This window comes from Malaclemys terrapin, chromosome 6 (genome assembly GCF_027887155.1).
Source record: "Malaclemys terrapin pileata isolate rMalTer1 chromosome 6, rMalTer1.hap1, whole genome shotgun sequence".
NCBI lineage: Eukaryota > Metazoa > Chordata > Testudines > Emydidae > Malaclemys > Malaclemys terrapin.
In genome coordinates, this window is record NC_071510.1 from 19,589,929 (window position 1) to 19,610,442 (window position 20,514).

Here is a 20,514-nt window from a genome sequence, read left to right on the forward strand (position 1 = left end):
CGGCAGTCGACTTGCCGCCGTGAGGACGGCCAGGTAAGTCAAACTAAGATGCTTCAAATTCAGCTACGCAAATAGCGTAGCTGAAGTTGCGTATCTTAGTTCGAACCCCCTCCCTAGTGTAGCCCAGGCCTCGTACTGCGTAACAAGGCAATAGATTCCAGGCCTTTCAATGCAAAGATTTTCTATTAAGTCCATCTCCTCTCACAGGTTCTTGAACCCTGCATGGAGAGAGGTGCTTCTGCTGAATTAGTAGGTTTGCTCAGGCATGTCCAATAAGAGCAAAGAAAGGGTGGGTTACCTCAGAGGCAAAGGGAATTGGTAGTAGAGATCATTCCTGCAGGAGAAAGCACTAGCAATGTCTTGGGCTGAGGCATGTGGTTTTGTGAGTTGTCAGTAAAGCCAAGCATGTGGAAGGGGTTGGACCTGCTTTGATGTCTGCTTTGTTAGAGGCAGGGTGGCAATGTGGCCTGCTTACACAGTGCTTATTTATATTTTGATCAGTTATATTCACGGGGGCTGGGGAAGGGAGAGAGACACTCACAAACGTTCTTCCCACATTCTGGCACCAATTGTTTTCCATAAGGTATTGTACTGGGTTGAAAATGTCTGACAATTATATATTGGATAGCAATAAACTCCAACTTCAGTGTGACACGGGAACAATATGGAAGATGGCTTTTGATATTTCACTAACAATGTATTAAAATATTAACCACCCGCTGTCAAACAACTATTTAAACTCTCTCCACCCTAGCCTGCCTATTTTTTTCTGTTTTGTTGTGGAACTTTTATTCAGAGAGTAGAGTTCACAGGTCTCTCTTTGTAACTTATGCTCCTTTACCTGTTTGTTGATGCTTTTAGCCAGGGAGTCATGGTAACCTCAGGAAAGTAGGAAAGCAAAAAAATCATTTTCTGCAGAGTAGAGAGAGATAAAGACAGTACTGCAGAAAAATGCAGCACTCCTCACAGTTCTGGATCTCCTGGAGAAGTGAACTAGTCAATTGGAAGAGTGTAAGTAGTATTCCAGCAGCCTAGTTTGTCTTAGGCAAGATTTCCTTTGAGCAGCAGCTTACCCCCACCCCCTTGGCGGGGAGGGTGAAAGGGAGAGGGAGGGGGCAGGGTTGAATGACAGAAAGAGAAGCTCTTTGTTCCTTTTCCTTTCCAAAAAAATGTGCAAGTCTGCTGACTATTGCACAGCACCTGGACTCTTTCCTTACTACAGTAGAATAATTAGTAAGATTGGGTACCTTGATAGCCCTTCAGGTGTTTGTTTCTGACTCTTCTTATTCCCATACCAGCTGCTTCAGTAATGAGCAGAAAACTCTTTCATTTTTTTTCTATCCGGCTTTCCTTTCAAATGCTGGCAAAATTTCCTCTGAGCTGCTTTACTGCACATTTTTGATATGCTTGCACCAAAGTGAAATCAGAAAGAGAGAAACAGAAGGCTTTGGGGTGGAAAAACTTTTGCTGGAAGAGGAAGGGCTGGTATTGTATTTCTGGCACACAAAATACTAGGGGTTATTGTTTTGTGGAGAATTTGCTGAGGGGCAGTGAGTTGTCTAAAAGGTGTCAAATGAAAATCTGGCCCCCTAACGAGGGAGGGCGAGGGGGGGGGGAAGAGAGAGGGGTAAATCCCAATAGCACAGTTGTTCTTTTTGAACATACATTCTTTTAAGTTCTTTACACACACAAAGAAACTGAGTTTGACTGAGTTGCAAGTGTGAGAAACAGACCAAGTATAAAGGTTTTGAATTATCTTGTTTGGTAAGCTACAATACATCAGCTATGATTCATGACTCTGTACAGAGGGTTTTGTGAGCACCTCAGGCATGGGTTGTTGCTGTTTTTTTTTTTTTTTTTAATGTTGTCCAGAGGTTTATGGTTTCCCATTAGCATAGAACATGAGTTTAGGTCAGAGGTAATGAGTACTATACTGTCTATATGGAAAAATAGAACCAATGTTTCAGATACACAATCCTGATTGACTGCTTCATTATATTGTGTAAATAAGGGGCATTGGTACCCATTCTGCTGTTGCATTAAAGGGAAGAGTAATTTCTCCTTTTCGGTGTTTTGTGTGTGTGTGTGTGTGTGTGTGTGTGTGTGTGTCTTTCTCTTAAATCATCACTTCATTTACCTGTCCTTGAGCCATGAGCAGGTGCCGTCTGGCAATTAGGTTAATGCTTCTGCTTAGTGAAGTTCCTGTAGACTAGTGTTGAACATAACATACAGTGTTTGAACACTGGAATTTTGCTTGTTATCAAATGTATTGCAAAGACAGGTCCCACGTGCCATATATTGTACACATTGAATGAAATTACTGTTAGCCAGTTAATTCTTTTCCTAGTTTATCATTCCTCAAAAGACATGTGAAGTATATCTTTGAAAAATGAGTTTTCATTTGGAATCCCCATGCCAGATTTACTGTACTAGGCCTTACTACCCTTCAATGACTGAGAGCAAAATCATAATAATTAGACCAAGTTGGGATACTGCCTGAAAAGGAAATTTCAATTACCAAGTAATTACCATCATCCTCATATACAAAAATAAACAACAATTGGTTCCTGTGATCATTATATTGGTCATTGGGGATAGATAATAAGACCTAAGATCTTGATGAATTTTCCAAACTAGATGAATTATATTTTTACTAAAAATGGCTTGGGAGAAAATCACATTGCATATTTCACAATTCAAGAGGTGGAGGGAGGAAATGCTGTCAGCAACTAGGAGGTCCTCTAGCTTCAAGAAGACGCCTTTCAGCTTCTCACACATGAACTTAAATTCTCCCTTAAGACACAGGTGAAATGGGTGGGATGCTCTCATCATAGTCCTAGTTTGCTTTAGTCACCACACCCCACAATTTGCTCTCTGCTCAGGAATGACCCGGGTGTGCAGTTCTTAGGAAGTAGGGTGCATCATAGGGCATTGTTACCAGGGTGGCTCTGGAGTACAGCTTCAACAGAGTTTTTCCTGTTTTTTTTTTAAACCTTCCTCTTTGGTGTAAAAAAACTTCCCATTGCCAGTGAAATCTGTGATGGTTGGGGAAGTCAGCAATTTTTGAATCCCATGGAGAAAGGTGTAGCATGATCTGATGACTATAAAGTTAGACAAATTCAGACTGGAGATAAGGCATAATTTTTTAACAATGAGATTAATTAATCATTGGAGCAATTTACCAAGGGTCATGATGGATTCTCTATAACTGCCAACTTTTAAATCAATATTGGACGTTTTCCTAAAAGAAATTAGGAATTATTTTGGGGAAGTCCTAAGGCCTGTGTTACACGGGAGGTCAGATTAGATGATTGCAATGGTCCCTTCTGGCCCTGGCATCTATGAATTCAGCCCTTGCTCACTGCCAGCTATTGTTTTGCTCCAATTCCCCTCTTTCCCTCAGAATAAAGTTTAGGTCTTTCCTAGTAGCGTACATCTCTAATTTGTCACATGCATTCTGGTGATTGTTTGTCCTAAATGGGATTTCCGGTTCAGGAGCTAATGGAAACAAGGCTGAATTATTACAGAGATTCTCCAGCTATAATTATACCAGTAGAGCATTCTAATATTTATTGTCATGCAGCCGCTTGCTCCCAGCTTCTGAATGACAAGTGAGTTCCAGTTACTGGTGCTGGTGCCACCTTAACTTTAGGATCCCAAATGATATATTCTCATCTGAGTTTGTAGTTTTTTTTGTCTTTGATATTAATCAATTTTTAATTGGGAATATAATTGAGACATCATTATGGATGGAAGTAACCATATAGAATCAAATCTTCTCTTTTTATTTTTTTTTAATTAGGCCATATAAAAGCACTCCACTAATACAGAAGCACATTTTAGCTTACATTTTATTTAGGGAATGGATACATGTGGTGATTCTGGGATAGGGTTAACACAAATCAAATAAACGGAGTTTGCCCTTTCTTTTCAAGAGTTCTGTTTGTGTGTGTGTGTGTGTGTGTGTGTGTGAGAGAGAGAGAGAGAGAGAGAAATTGAAAATTTTCCATTAAAACTCTTTTTCTGACAGAAAATGGGGTTTTCAACTACAATCACAGAAAGTTCCTCCTTTCTGTGGAAAACTTTGACTTTTTTTCAGTTTTTCAGCAAAACATTGAAATTTTCCACAGCGAGAACCCCTTCTATTTTCTAGTCAGGTCTATTCTACCCTTTCTCCCCAAAAACACACTAGCTGAGAATCTGTTCCAGGGAGTCAAATGTAGCGCTTTGGTTGAAATGTAATGGGCTGACTTGTCAAAGCTTAAAACGATAGCCTCTATTTTCTTAGAGGTCTGTTCTAGGCTTCCAAGGAGCCAGTGGGCTATAGGGATGAGATCAAAATGGATGTTAGTGGAGGTCAGATGTGCAATAGTTACAGCATCTACAGTACGCTACAAGGGCATCATCATTATCAGGAGTTGAACACCCATAGGATCTATTGACTTTAGTGAGAGCATGCAGGTGCACGTAAGTGACCTTGGAACAGAGAACCTCCTGCAAAAGGACTCCTCTACATATTTATCTAACAAGCGGCTGCAGTATCCAGAGACCCAGAATACCCCCACACAATAAAATAAAAATAAAAATAAATGAAGTTCTCACTTGACCTTTTAAAACTACACCAAAAATCGATACCTAGTGAAGTCTAGCACAGTAAGACAATTAAACACAATCAAAGAAGCGATGACTCTTTAATCACTGTTTTGATGTCAATAACTAGAAAAATGAGCATGCCTAGAACACAGTGAATGTATCACTTATCCTTTCTTAATGATTAAATGACATTTAGAAAACATACATTAATTCAAAGAGCAGACTGACTGCATTCTGCAAAGAGTGCCTTGAGTACTAGGTCTGATGCCACTGGAATGAAAAAAATGCATGTTCTCCATAAATCCTTCTTACTGGTGGGCATGTATCTGTACCCGCCACTATGAAAGATATATATATATATATATATATATATATATATATATAAACTGTACAGTGTGGACCAAATTATGTTGTCATTTACACCAGTACTTGAGTAACTGTTGAAGTCCCTAAAGTTACATCAACGTAAAATTGGGCACCAGACAACATGTCAGTTGTAATTTATATATTTCCTGCCTTGACCCTTCTGCAGGCTAGTTTTGAATCTAAATATATTTTAGGAACCCCTTTAGCTAACAAGGAATCCCCAAGGCAGCCACCATTTCCAGCCTGCTGTGTGTATATGCAATGGTGAGCTTTTTTTTTTTTTTTTTTTTTTAAGATGCAAGGGGTACCAGTTTTCTGCAGCCACCTCAATGATGGCTTTGTTTCCCATCTAAGTCATTAAGTGGCTTTAATTGTGTTTGGATTACCTGATCTCTTTCTGCAAAAACTATTAGGTGGTGACTGATGAGCTAAAGTATTCTTTCATCCCTCTCTGCCATCTCCGTCATATAGGTCACAATTCTCTGCTGTCCTAATGCTGTTGGGTTTAACAGAGTTATGCTAACAGAGAATATGGCCCATAATTCTGGGGCCAGAGAACTTTTGGGAACTCTGACGAGGACTAAGAAATGTACTATATTGTACTGGTCCTTAGTGTATTGAACAGAAAACAGATCCAATGTCGTCTTTTCCATACCCTCTAATCCAGGGGTAGGCAACCTTTGGCACGTGTGCCGAAGGCGGCATGTGAGCTGATTTTCAGTGGCACTCACAATGCCTGGGTCCTGGCCACCGGTCCGGGGGGCTCTGCATTTTAATTTAATTTTAAATGAAGCTTCTTAAACATTTTAAAAGCCTTATTTACTTTACATACAACAATAGTTTAGTTTATATTATAGACTTATAGAAAGAGACCTTCTAAAAAACCTTAAATTAGAGTGAATAAATGAAGACTCGGCACACCACTTCTGAAAGGTTGCTGACCCCTGCTCTAATCCCACCAGCAGTATACAAACAGCACCCAACAGAAGCTCAACAGCTTTCTCCTATGCCACACTCAGTAGGCTCTGCCTGTGACAGTTCAAAGAAAGAGTCTCTGGTGAGTATATTCTTTGCCTTGACTGACAGGATTTCTGCACAAGTTACAAACAGAACAGCTGCTAACATGCTTGTCCAGGTAGGGGGGAAAAGCCCACACAACTGATGGGATTTGTTTGTTGTTATTTTCTTTTATTCTCCATGTAATTCAATTGTCCACATGCATGTGTTACCAGTTGTACTAGTTTCAGAGTAACAGCCGTGTTAGTCTGTATCCGCAAAAAGAAGAACAGGAGTTCAAAAAAAAGAAGAACAAATTTGTTAGTCTCTAAGGTGCCACAAGTACTCCTGTTCTTCTTTTTGCAGTTGTACTAGGTGTACCCACCTTCTCACTCCCATTCCACCAAATGTTCAATGTTGAGATGCTTTCATTACTGTTCAAATTCTTTCCTTAGCACTATAGGTAATTGTTAATTTGCCGAAACTTCCAGTGCCCTGAACTAAAATTGCCCTCCATAGTATAATTTAGGTTTGCAAGCCGTGATGGTTATAAACCTTACAGTATATGTAGTCCTAGTCCACAAATGCACCCAAGTAGGGTAGTGACACCCTCCTAATGTGCATGTATTTTCCTACAGGCATATTTGGGTTAAAAGTTTCCGAAAACATTAGCTCACTGATGCAAACACATCTGTTGACAGCCAATTGCCTAGATTATCCTCTGACCAGACCCTCCAGCTGGCATTTGGAATAGAAACAGCATTAGTGATGCAAATGGTCAGTCTCTTATTTTCCCAAGTTAAAGGGCAAACATCCATATTTATACATTCAGACCTCTCTGCAGTTGATGATTGGTCATGGGATATAGCTATCCTATCTGAAGAAGGAGATGGCAGGGATCCAGGGCACAGAAATAGAATCCTTCCTCGAGGGCTCATAGGGTAGTGATGGACACTTAGATGTCTACCACCAGACCCATCCCCTGTGGAGTATCATAGTTTTTTCTCTGGCCTATTCAATATTTACACACAGCTGCTGGGAAAAGTGTTCTTGGTTGCCAACAGTATGCCAATGACATATCACTGTGTTGTTCACAACTGACAACTACGTTACTGTCACCCAGTTATCCCAGTGTCTGGATAAGGAAGAGCTGGTTGGTGTTCAACACCAGCAAGATGGAGGTTATGGTGGTTAGCAGAAGAAAACACTTTGACAAGGTGGTCAAAACAGTGCTGTCTCTACCAGTCAAAACCATACATCCACAAGGAATGGAGACAGCCCACAGCTTGTTGGGGTATTTCTTGACTACTCACAGATCCAGGGCCCTCATATAGCTTCTTATGGAAGAAACATATTCAGTCATTAACAAAGGAATCTGCATCCCCTGGTTTCTGCTGATGACCTAGACTCTATTATACACACATTTGTCACCGCCCAACTGGGATATTGCAATGTGATTCAATTAACCTCAAAAGCATTAGCTCTGAAAAATCTGCGGCTGATTCAGATTGCAGCAGCAGACCTCTTCAGCAACTCAAGTACCAAGAGTACCTTCCCTAGAGATCCATCCACTTTGCTGACTTCCCTAAGATGATGCCAAATATCAAAATTCAAATTCTCTGGAGAATATAGTCCTCTGTTTATTGCATGCATTAATGCAAGTTTTCCTATATCTAATATGTTCTAGAAGAGGGACCACCTCTTCAATGGAGGAAGAGAATAATTTCTCACTTTTTATTTTTATTTTTTACATAGATCTGATGACAGAAAGCCAACCTTCCCTTATTTTAATCAGAGTGCTCAGCCCTCCTACTGGTCTGGTTTCTGAGGTAATTTACTCAAATGGTGTTAATTAGTGCAGCTATGAGAGAACTTAATATATAACTCTCACACAATCCCATATTCAGCCTCCTGGTGATACCAGCTATGCTTCCTAAAGTAATAATAACTGATACCTATATACTGCAAGAAAAATGAAAGGACTCATAGCTGTTGTGTGTAATTTTAATTGAAACACGGGACACAAGCAAATGGTCTTATGACCAAGCCTAGTGGTGTTAAAGTCAAGATGAGGACACCTCTTCAATAAAGTTTTTCCCCAGAATAAATCATCTGAAATAAATAATGTTAAAAACTTATAAGCATCATTATCAATGTTCCAGTCTTTGGTGGACTTTAATTTTTCACAATGCTTTGTCTCCTGTTATAAGTAAGGCTATGTTTTAGTCACGGGTATTTTAAGTAAAAGTCATGGACAGGTCCCGGGCTGTAAACAAAAATTCACCAGCTCGTGACCTGTCCATGGCTTTTACTAAAAATACCCGCCCTGACTAAAACTTGGGTGGAGGACTTTGGGGGAGGTGCAGTCTGGGGGCACCGCAGGTGTTGGGGGATGTGGCCCAGGACTCCACCTGGTATTGGGGAGGGGGGTTGGCAAGGCTGGCAGGGGATTTCTACCCAGCTCCATGTCCCTGCAGCTCCTAGGCAGCGGAGGCAGGGGCCAGGGCAGGGGCTCTGCTGCTCCCACCACAAGCTCTGGCTCCCGCAGCTCCCATTGGCTGGGAACCACAGCCAATGGGAGCTGCGGGGAGGGGTCTGTGGGCAGTGTGTGGCACAGAGCCCACCCCCCCATCCCCTCTGCCACCTAGGAGCTGCAGAGGGGCATGCCAGTAGGAGCCAGGGAGCCCCCCACCCCAGGTAAGCACTCCCCTGCACTCTGCAATCCCCTGCCCCTAGCCCCCTCCCACACACCCAGCTTGGGCAGCCCCTGAGCCAGCACCAGCTGCTACAAAAGTCACAGAGGTCATAGAAAGTCACGGAATCTGTGACCTCCATGACAGACTCGCAGCCTTAGTTATAAGTATTATCTATCTGAGCCAAGAGACTTAGATTCTATTCTTGATGCTGCCACTCACTTGTCCTGTGACCTCAGAGTACACTTTTCACCTCTCTGTGCCTGCATTCCCCATTATGTAAAATGTAGATAAAACTTAGATAATTTTTTCACATCTTGACAATTTTCTGCCATATCCTTAGGAGGCCTTATTGAATGATGTTTAAGTATCTTTGGGATCCATTGTATTAAATGAATAGTTTATGTATTACTGGGGGCTGGGATTGCATGGAACCTTTTGAAGGGGGGAGATGTGACAGATAGGAGACTTGGGGATTCAAAGGTCTATATTGAACAATGCGCCAGACAAGAATGGACTTTTGGAACAAAAAGTGTCCAAGTGGTTTTCCTGGGGGACTGTCTAATTCCCCATTTCTGGTTATGCAAAAAGCCAATCTTTTGAAGCTATGCCCTGAGGATCACCTGTTTGCTGATCACCTGTTACATGAGCCTATGATCAAAAGTCCATGCTGTATAAAGGAAAGACTGAACTAGTCATGGTGGTTCTGGTTCTTACTCTGAGACAGTTATGAACTTGTAGCCACGGGGAAACCCAGTTGTGGGTTTAGAAGGACTGACACCTATCAGAGCCTGAGGTTGGAGCTGGGCTGACCTCTGGTAAGCTGCTTTAGCATCTGTGTAGGTTCTTTTATTGTTTTTAATGTTTTCTCTATAATGCTTTCACCTTGCCTATAAAGAGTTGTGTGGTAACGTATAACTGCAGGCCACTATGTTGTTTATAGCCTCTGAAGAGAAAGCAACGCACAGACGCTGGCCTGTCTAGGCAGTCTAGCTTGCTGTGAATAACACAGAGTGGGCAGGGAAACTGGGCAATCTGGACAAACCCTGGTCAGGAGGAAGAGAGACGTCGGTCTCTATCCAAGAGAGGTGACAGTGAGGAGTTGGGAGTCTAGAGTGGGTGTCTTTGATGAACCATGGAGGGAGAATACAGGTGGAGTTGCCCTGAACTGGGACATAGCCAAGTGAATAATTTGCATGAATTTCACTTTTTTTATCTGTCCCTGAATTGTCTGTGAACAGATTGTGAAGTTCTCACATACATTCTTTGCCTGCAAACAATTTCTGGGAGTAGTTGTAACTTGCATTGTTTGCTAAATATGTAGATTGCCCCAGTCCCTTTATTGGATGACTTAGATAATTAATCAGCACAGAGCAAACTTTGAATCTTACTTCACTTTTGAGGCCCTTTTATGACTCTGCCCCCCTCTCTACTTCTAATCCTGTCAGATTCTGTTGCTTCCTGTCCCCCTCCAATTTACCAAGCACGCCAAGCTTAAAAGCCCATTTGTCTACTTCTCTGACAAACTTCTCTGCATTTTCTTCTATGCTTCCCTTATGCATAAACTACCCTCCCTAAATACTCCATAAAATGACTACCTTATTCAAATCTTCAAATTATGTTGCTACTACAGCACTAATCGTTTTAACATTAGAGATTGGGCTTTTTGTAGGTATTCGGCCTACCAGACATTTTGTGCTGAAATGTTTGTGGAGAATGAACACTGGATTGTGAACATAACTGAATCAAAGCTTTTTTTCCAAATTTGAATGAATTGCTAGAGAAATGTTTTGTGCAGTATTCACACAGCTCTAACACACACCTACTTCAGTAGGATGTTGTAAGGCTTAATACATTGTTTGTAAAATGTTCTGATATCTTGGATGAAAGATGCTATAGAAGCATATATGGCTTCTTGTGTATTAATTATTGGATTGTATATTGATTACTACTTAGACAGCAAGTGCTCTAATGGGAAATAACAGTCTACTTCCTTAGTTTAAGCATCATTGATTCTAAAGCTCTGATGTATGTGAAGTCAGGAAAGGAGAAGATGATTAACTCCCTACAGAAATGAAGAAGAGTAATGGAGGAAGATGGGGGAGAGGGGAATAAAAATGATGACTCAGAGGTACCCATGTGCCACTGCTCTTACTTCAGTGAAACTCTGATTCAAGAAAGCATCCCTGTTCAGGACAGCATTCAAGCACATGCTGAAGTCATCCAGACAATGGGATTTCAGTACATGCCAAAATTAAGCACTTGCTTAAGTGGCTTCCTGATTCAGGGCCTGAGACAGCAGGAAGCAAAGATAGGTCTCTCCTTTCCCAGTGCACTATGTAAGACATTACATTGGAAAAACCCAACATTAAAAGAATGTTGAGGTTGTAAAGTTAAGCATTCCAAAGTTAGGAAATGCCAGAATTAGAACTGTGCAGTCTTATGTCAACCCTCTTAGGTGTATGTATTATGATAGTCTTTTTAATTACATAATTACCCATCTGCTTCTGCCCCCCACCACCTCTGCTCCTGTCCACTCCTGCCACCTGCTCCTGTCCCCACTATCCCTCTATTATCCCCACTCCAGCTCCTACAATCCCCTCTTACCTTCTCCTCCGCCCCATTCCCTACACCTCTACTTTCCTCTCAGTCTCCTTGCTCTTAGTGTCAGTGCTTAGTGTCCCACAGCTGGGAGGCCCAATTGCAGGGAAAATCCTGCTTCACACCTGCAGTCCAGAGGTGGAACATGCTCAGTGCAGATAGAATCTTCAGAGAATTTAGCTGCCAAACGCCAACAATTTTCTACTGAGAATGTGCTAACTAAGATGTTTTGGAAGCTTATAATATGGCCAGGTCCTTATGGGGATGGCAAAAGGCACACCCTGACATTACAGTAACACACACCCCTGCCTAATTTCAAGTCCCCCTTCCAAAGAATGGAGGTGCTACAGCTTCTCTACAAAACAGTTAGAATCTTTTTAACATGGGCAAAACCATGTATTTTTCCCTGATCATCTTCTCAGAAATGGCTGATCTATTTTAGCTGAAATGATCCAAAAATATTCAGCCTGAGACAGACACCCAGCACAGAAAATATCATCCCAGATGGTTAGTTTAGCAAACATATAAACAACTGAAAACAGGGACTTACAACAGCAAGTGTTAGGTGACCTTAACTATAGGCCTCACTGCCAGCTCTGCCTATAACAGTTATCCCTGATTTGCCTGTTTGGCTGTGGGTTCAACACTACCAAGTACTTATGGCTTTGGATACAAGCATGCTTGGCCACTGGCTGAATTTGGTCTTTAGTCTTTTACTGGCTCTGGGTAGATGTTGACACTGCGTAATGAGTCACTCCAGAAGAGTCAGACTGGACAAGGAATAGAGCCAGATCAAACAGGCGTATGAGCAGCAGCACAGTAGCTATTAGGCATCGAGGCTAGGTAAATTATTCCTATTTAAAGGTGAGATTCACTGCAGTATAGAGGGTCTGTGCAAGTCCCAAACAATCTTGCACAGTTTGTTAAGTGGTACGTAGGATTTTGGGCAAACTTTCTGCACTGGGTTGATTTTCACTCTAAAGGCTTAAGGAATACAGGTATACACACACTCTGGTCAAACACTTGCATGTAGTCAGAATTGAGAGTCAAAGCTGCAGGATTTTGAACAAGTGATTTGCATTTCAAAGGTCTGGAATAAATACCAGCTAAAAGAGGTCTCAAGTGTTTTGGGTGAGATCAAACAGAACTATTAACTAATGACTTAAAACAAGCTTTGTTAATTGTTAATCGGTCATCTGAACCCTAGTAAGGTCCTATGTTGAAACAGGATATGGGCCAACGGTAACCTGATTCTTAACAATGGATTGAAAAGGCACAGTTAGAGAACAAGAAATGAAAGAAGAGGAAGTTTGTTAATTTGTACTCTTCAGTAAGGAATAATATCCTGAAATGTGTCATTCTGTAATTTAAAAAAACACACAAAAAACATGGGAGACCAAAATTCAGATATGGATGATCCAGATCTGGCATTTGGATGATTACATTGGCAATCAGGCAGACAAATAAGTACCGATTTCAGTATAGTATTCAGTTCAGCAATGTTGATGCCCTGTTAGGTAACTATATCTGAAAGCTGAGTTCTTTGTCAGCTAAGTGCAAAGTCTTTAATAAAATAAACATCACAGAAGTGTAAAGAGAAATGAGCCATCATTAAATGTATAGTCAGCTGCAGGAGAGTCATTTTGCGGAAGAGAACTTATTGAATGCCTAATATTAATTCATACAGTCAAAGAAAACTTCAGTGGATGTGGGGTGATTGGATGATAAACTGAAATTTCTGTAACTGTTGCTTTAATACATTCAGGACTGCCCGTATGATTCATTCATGCGCTGCTTACTAGTAATTACAAAAAACAACCTTCTGTTTCTGTTACTCCTTCCTGTGGTTCACACTGTTTGTTTGTTTTGCATTTCTCTTTATTAGATTATAACAACTAGATTATGGTCTAGGTTTACTTGGTTCTGCCTCAGTGCAGGGGGCTGGGCCTGATTACTTCTCAAGATCCTTTCAAGCCCTTCATTTCTATGATTCTATAACCTTTTCACATTTCACAAGAATGGTGAGCAGGAACCCAGACCCCACAGCAGTGGACATAATATCAAAGCCTAAAGAGAAGAGAGAGAGAACTGTTAGTGTTAACAGATATTATTACTATTACACAAATTATTACTATTTAACACACTGGCCTGGTCCTCACTAACCTCCCACTTCGGACTAAGGTACGCAAATTCAGCTATGTTAATAACGGAGCTGAATTCGAAGTACCTTAGTCCGAACTTACCGCGGGTCCAGACGCGGCAGGGAGGCTTCCCCCGTCGATGCCACGTACTCCTCTCGCCGAGCTGGAGTACCGGCGTCGACGGAGATCACTTCCGGGATCGATTTATCGCGTCTAAACCAGACGCGATAAATCGATCCCAGAACATCGATTGCCTGCCGCCGGACCCTCCGGTCGTCTTACCTCATGTTGCCTAACTCATAGTACTCAATGCGAGATAAAATCCTAGTGAAGATGAGAAATTGTAGTGCCCTCACATATTAACAGGTTGAGGTAAATGCTAAGGGGGAGTTTCACTAACACACATGTGAAAACTACAAACTGCCTCATCTTCCTTAGGATTTTCCTCCTGTTAGTTATCCATTTGTTAGATTACATGAGGTAAGAGCACACTTTTTTTTCCTAATGAAGGCAAGGCCTAAAATGGTGTCATTTGCATGCACACAGGAGCTGGAAGGGAGGGGAGTCTCCACAAAAATAACTAACAGGAGGGAGAAGATGTGATGAATGGGATTGAAATGTCTGGGCAGACAGAAGTATCCCCTCTATTCTATTCTCTCGGCTTTTATTCACATTTTCTTCTGGGCTGTAGGTGTGTCAATCAAATCAATTTTACTCCTTTAGACTCCCCTACTCCTGTACTTCCTCACATATAATTTACACCACCTTAAACCTCAGCTCTGAATCTCAAACACACACATACATATTAATGCACACAAATCGTCCAATGCACGTGCATGCACACACACAAAAGTGATTACAAACACCACTTCCATTTCTTGATTCATCCATGGGGAAGAAATCCTTTTATCACTTTTTATTCTCCTCAACAGCAGCTTCTATGCTGCTTAGAAGTTTTAGTTTCCAGGTAGCATGGATGTCTGCAGAGAAACATTTCATACTTTTGCCAACTGAAATAAGCACTCCAGGGGTTCTTGTCTTCCACTGAACCTATTTACTTTATGCTTCCTACATTAGGTGAATAAGATGGGAAATGAATTCCCTGCACACCAGAAGTATCTGTACAAAAGTGCTAACCTCACAGACGGAGTTAAAAATGTAATGATCAGAGTGGCTGAAAGCCCCTTTGATCAGAATTCAGTGGAAAGACCCAAATCACAGAGGCTGATAGATTTTCAGTCTTAACTTAGTTCCTAATGAAGTGAAGTTTATCTTGGAAAACCTTTGTCACAGTTGGACATAACCAATAATCTTTACTCACAAGACTTCTACTGAAGGAGGAAACTAAATGAATCTCAGCAGTTTGTCCTTCCAGGACAAGGTTGAAATGTACTTTTATAGGTAGTGTAACAAAGAATGGTCTTCATCCTAGTCCCCAGGCAACATCACAAAACCACCACACAATTTGCCGTACGTTATCAGTCTCTGCCTAGGAGAAGCACAGGAGTGGAATAGGGAGGCCATGCAGGTCAAGACTAAGATGCACTCGCAGAGTTATGAGAGGAAGCGTGCACTGTCCCTGTGCCTAGCTCTGGAAAGTGTTATTAGTCACTCACTTTCATGAGAATTAAGAACACCAATGTTCTTATTTTTTGTATGGAATCAAGTCATAGAGATGCTCTGTTGAGTAGCCACCCTGATAGAAGGACCCGCCTTTTTGGTAGCTGCCCCTTTAAAACGCAGCTTCAGGGGATAGTAATTAAACGTAATAGAAGGCATCCTTTGTTAAGATACCCTCAATTTTAATCTGCAGGTGGGAGTAAATAAATATAATAGAAACTATGGCTGCCAAGCAATCTATTGTCCCTATCTGGAATGTGTGTTATTTAAAACAAAACAATTCTTTCTCCTCTCTCCCCATCACAATTAACTTACATATTTAAGAATAAAAAAGGTACTCTGTAAACAATGCCCTTTGCAATAGCTGTCATCTCAATGGGGCCTAGAAATAAATAAAACCCCTTTGTGAAGCTAAAGCAAAGTTTCAGCAAGAATTGACTTGTTCTTAATTGAAGTGCTAATCAGAGAGTCACCAGTTCTATTATTAATCTATCATGCACCCATTTTTTTTCAACATGGAGATATACCTATCTAAGAGAACTGGAAGGGGCCTTGAAAGGTCATTGAGTTCAGTCCCCTGCCTTCACAGCAGGACCAAGTACTGGTCCCTGATAGATTTTTGCCCCAGATCCCTAAATGGTCCCCTCAAGGATTGAACTCATAACGCTGGGTTTAGCAGGCTAATGCTCAAACCACTGAGCTATCCCTCCCTATGTGCCTTAGAGGGAGGTAGGGGTGTGTGGATGGGTGGGTGGGTGGGTGGGTGGGTGGGTGTGTGTAAAAAAAAAAAAAAAAAAAACCACACACCAGTTCCATCATCCATATATATATAGTGTGTATATCAATAATCTCTATCTGTATATCACTATAATGTATACAATACATGCTAATAGGAATCCTTCTCTTGCTAGGAAACTCTCTTTCCTATACAAAATGAAGTGAATGCAACTTAAGGTTCACAGTTAAAATATTGAAACAGGAAAGACAAAAGTTTTAATATCACGTCACTGAGTCCCAATGCCGTACACATTTTGTAAGTGTGATTCACTTTATTGCTAGACCTGTTAGCATAGAGTGTGTGTTTGTCTCTGATTTAGCACAGCACTGTCATGCAGAGACTCAAATGGGAAAAACAATACCCCAGTCACTGCATCCAGTAGGAAAAACTGCTGCATGATGTATCTGAAATCTGGGGGCAGAATGCCAAATGAACAGATTCTTAGACATCTCCCTTGACTTGTAATGAAAATACGTTTTCTTTTTGTCTCCATTTGCTATGGCTTTTGTTGTGGTTTTGAATGGAAATCTATGAGCCTGCTCTGAAATGGATGCCAGAAATCTGGTTAAAACAGTATTTAGTTACTAACTAAACTTCTCCCCCTTTTCTTCCCTGTTCCTCCAGGCTCGTGACTGAGGAGTAGACAACATCGGTGGAGTCATGCTTCACACGGCCATATCATGCTGGCAGCCATTCCTAAGTCTGGCTGTGCTGCTCGTTTTCATGGGGTCCACCATAGGCTGCCCAGCCCGCTGTGAGTGCTCAGCACAGAACAAGTCTGTTAGCTGTCACAGGAGGCGCCTGATCTCCATCCCTGAGGGTATCCCCATCGAAACCAAAATCCTGGATCTAAGCAAGAACCGCCTGAAGAGTGTCAACCCTGAGGAATTCACATCCTACCCGCTGCTCGAGGAGATAGACCTCAGCGACAATATTGTTGCCAATGTAGAGCCTGGAGCCTTTAACAATCTTTTCAACTTGCGCTCTCTGAGACTGAAAGGAAACCGTCTGAAGCTAGTCCCGCTAGGGGTTTTCACAGGGTTGTCAAACTTAACAAAGCTTGATATAAGTGAAAACAAGATTGTCATTTTGCTGGACTACATGTTTCAGGATTTGCATAACCTGAAGTCCCTTGAGGTTGGGGACAATGATTTGGTTTATATATCCCATAGGGCCTTCAGCGGACTGCTTAGCCTGGAGCAGCTCACCCTGGAGAAATGCAACCTAACAGCTGTACCAACAGACGCCCTTTCCCACCTTCACAACCTCATCAGTCTGCATCTGAGACATCTCAACATTAACCTTTTGCCTGTGAATGCCTTTAAGAGATTGTTTCGCCTAAAAGATCTGGAGATCAACTATTGGCCTTTACTGGACATGATGCCTGCCAATAGCCTGTATGGTCTCAACCTCACTTCTCTCTCAGTCACCAACACCAACCTGTCTGCAATACCTTATTCTGCTCTTAAACACCTGGTTTACCTGACACACCTAAACCTCTCCTTCAACCCCATAAGCACCATTGAGGCAGGCATGTTTGCAGACTTGGTGCGTCTGCAGGAACTGCACATGGTGGGGGCCCAGTTACGTACCATTGAACCACATGCTTTCCAAGGGCTCCGGTTCTTGCGTGTACTTAATGTGTCCCAGAACCTGTTAGAAACGCTAGAAGAGAATGTATTCCATTCCCCCAAAACTCTTGAGATCCTCTGCATTAACAACAACCCCCTGGCTTGTGATTGCCGCCTCCTTTGGCTATTACAAAGGCAGCCCACCTTACAGTTTGGTAGCCAGCAGCCCATGTGTGCCGGCCCAGACAGCGTCAGAGAGAAGCTGTTCAAAGACTTTCACAGCACCGCCCTTTCCTTTTACTTCACCTGCAAGAAACCCAAGATACGGGACAAGAAACTGCAGTACCTGGTAGTGGAGGAAGGACAGACTGTGCAGCTGACATGCAATGCCGATGGGGATCCTCAACCTACCATCTCCTGGGTGACGCCGCGACGGAGGCTGATCACAACGAAATCAAATGGAAGAGCCACGGTGCTGGGAGATGGCATGCTGGAGATCCGATTTGCTCAAGATCAAGACACTGGGATCTATGTTTGTATTGCAAGTAACGCAGCTGGGAATGACACGTACACAGCCTCCCTTACAGTAAAAGGATTCACTTCAGACCGTTTCCTTTACGCCAATAGGACCCCTATGTATATGACAGACTCCAATGACACCAGTTCCAATGGAACCAATGTGAACACCTTCTCTCTGGACCTTAAGACAATACTGGTGTCCACAGCCATGGGCTGTTTCACATTCCTTGGAGTTGTTTTATTTTGTTTCCTACTTCTTTTTGTGTGGAGCCGAGGGAAAGGCAAGCACAAAACCAGCATTGACCTTGAGTATGTCCCCCGCAAAAACAATGGTGCTGTAGTTGAAGGAGAGGTTGCTGGACCACGGAGGTTCAATATGAAAATGATTTGATGGTATACTGCTAGCAGTGCTTTTTCTGTGGCATTATAACCAATTAAACAAGCCTGGCATGTGGAATTGCTAGGCAGAGGCAGCTTAATGCAGCTGTCACTGTGTCAAATGGTTATGTGGAAATGGAAAGACTATTTGGGGTTGTACAGTAGAGCCTCCTAACCTTGAGGCATGTGTGTCAGGGCCTTTCAAATAGTTGGTAAATGGTACTAATTGTTTGCATTGCAAATATTGGCATTCTGGGGATCTCAGTAATGAACTGTTGGCTCATGTTCATGGACAGTTGTTCAACATTTTCTACCACTACAAAAAAGAAAAAGAAAGGGGAAAAAAACCTACAGTGTAGGATTTACATATTTAAAAAGACACATTTGTCTAAAACATACTCTACAGTGAAATTTGTATCTATAGATCTCATTTGTTAAAGCCTTGCATCATACCTTATAGTTGGTTCAACACCACAAAGAAATTGATCTTATCTTTTTTTAATATACATATATACTGTGTACATTTTAAAGCAATATGAATGAGAGGTTGTGCTTTGAGATATCCACCGAGACTGACCCAAGTGTGATGTCACTCCTCCCCTTAACTATAGTCAAACCCAAAATTAGACCTCTGTAGTTACCGATGAGACAACACAAGATACTTTTCTTTTCACGTAGAAGACCAGAGAGGCATAGCTTAGGACATAAATGTTCTGCTCTGTTGATCTTCTCTTCATATAAATAAAAGGCATGTGCCTAGTTTTGATACAGAATGGAATATTTTTTATATCTGTGATATCACACTGGACCAGTTTACTGTAACAAAGCCCTGGTTCTCACCCAGGAGAGCTCAACCTACTAGGCATAGCAGACATATAAAGGAGATAAATTATACTTTAAAAAAAGAGATCTGTTTTTGTCACCCCTTGGTTTTAATTTCCAAGCCATTGTTAAAATATTAATGTGTACTGGGGGGGGGGGGAGAAAGAAGGTAATGCATTCTGTATACTCCTAGGGAAATATGGTCACCTTAGTATTTGAGGAAGTGAATTAAAATGTACAAAAGCTCTGTTGATAGGAATGAACTCTTCTCCAATGCCAATAAACCAGGGTTATCCATGCATAATACGAGGATTATGCGACTAAAGAAATGTTTAAAACATGATAGCCTCCAAAAGGCCAAAGTACTGCCAATTATAGTGAACTTCTAGCCACTGTCAATCTCATCCCAGATATTTATAAATAGCATATAAACACAAACGCTAATTTCCATTAACAGATTACTTCAGCTATTCTATCTGCCATTTTAAGAATTGTATTGTCTTGGGGTTTTTTGGGACAATGGCCCAGAGCAGGAGGGGGTAATCTGTGTTTTTTGTGGAGGAGAGAAGGCAAGGGAACATTGGTTATGTTTATATATGTGTTTGTTTTATTCCTCTAAAGATAATGCAAAAAGGGCTCGGAACTGGAACTGTAATATCAACTCATTGTACTGTTGGTATCAAAAAAGATATTTTAGAGTACTAGTATTTTCCAACTCTTGCTGGGAGAGGGTAGTGTTTAACCACCTTTTAATGTCCTAATAAATATGAGCCATAGATTAATTTATTTCAATGTTTGGTTAACAATTATATATGATTTATAAATTATTTGGAATAACTTTGAGTAAGAATAATAATCAATGTGTTTGATTTTATACCCATTCTAGTTAATCTAGGGTAAACTGTTCAAAAGTGCCTATGTGATTTAGGAGCCTACGTCTCATTTTGAAGATTTGACATGGACACTTTGGAGCATAAATCAGATTGACTGACTCCAATTGAGACTTAGCCACTTTTGAAAATGTTACCCATGTTCTTTGGCTGAGATTTTCACAGCATAGCTATGGGATTTAGACACATTTCTTCTATTGCTATCAATAAAGGGAGGTGTTTAAATCCCCCAGGCTACAGTCTGTCCTGGCAGATCCCTGATCAAGATACAGGATCAGGACCTAGATTGCACTGAAAATCTCAACCTGTTGTTTTCAGTGGCTGATCTCAGTTTAAACCATTGCTACATTTCATGCAGTTGAGGACTACTGGGTGTGTTCCCTTTTTTTATGCACCACATTAGATTACTGGGGATTTATATGATGGGGACTAATCCTTTTGTCCTTTGAAATTTTATGGAATTTTAATGAAATGAAGTGACCCCTGAATAAACACGTGATAACGGAGAGATTGTTTTTGCTGATCAAACAGCAGAGCCACTGAAAC

The 20,514-nt window shown here is 41.4% G+C and overlaps 1 protein-coding gene across 2 annotated transcripts in view; it reads left to right on the plus strand.

The window, feature by feature from the left end:
- The window catches only part of LINGO2 (leucine rich repeat and Ig domain containing 2), a 740,845-nt gene extending 721,626 nt beyond the window's left edge, over positions 1-19,219 (plus strand). For both annotated transcript variants that reach the window (XM_054032379.1, XM_054032380.1), the window contains exon 6: positions 16,413-19,219. In XM_054032379.1, coding sequence (XP_053888354.1) covers positions 16,449-18,269 — 1,821 coding nt within the window. In that variant the 5' untranslated portion in view covers positions 16,413-16,448 and the 3' untranslated portion in view covers positions 18,270-19,219. The remainder of the gene's footprint in view (positions 1-16,412) is intronic.
- Positions 19,220-20,514: the final 1,295 nt, after the last annotated feature.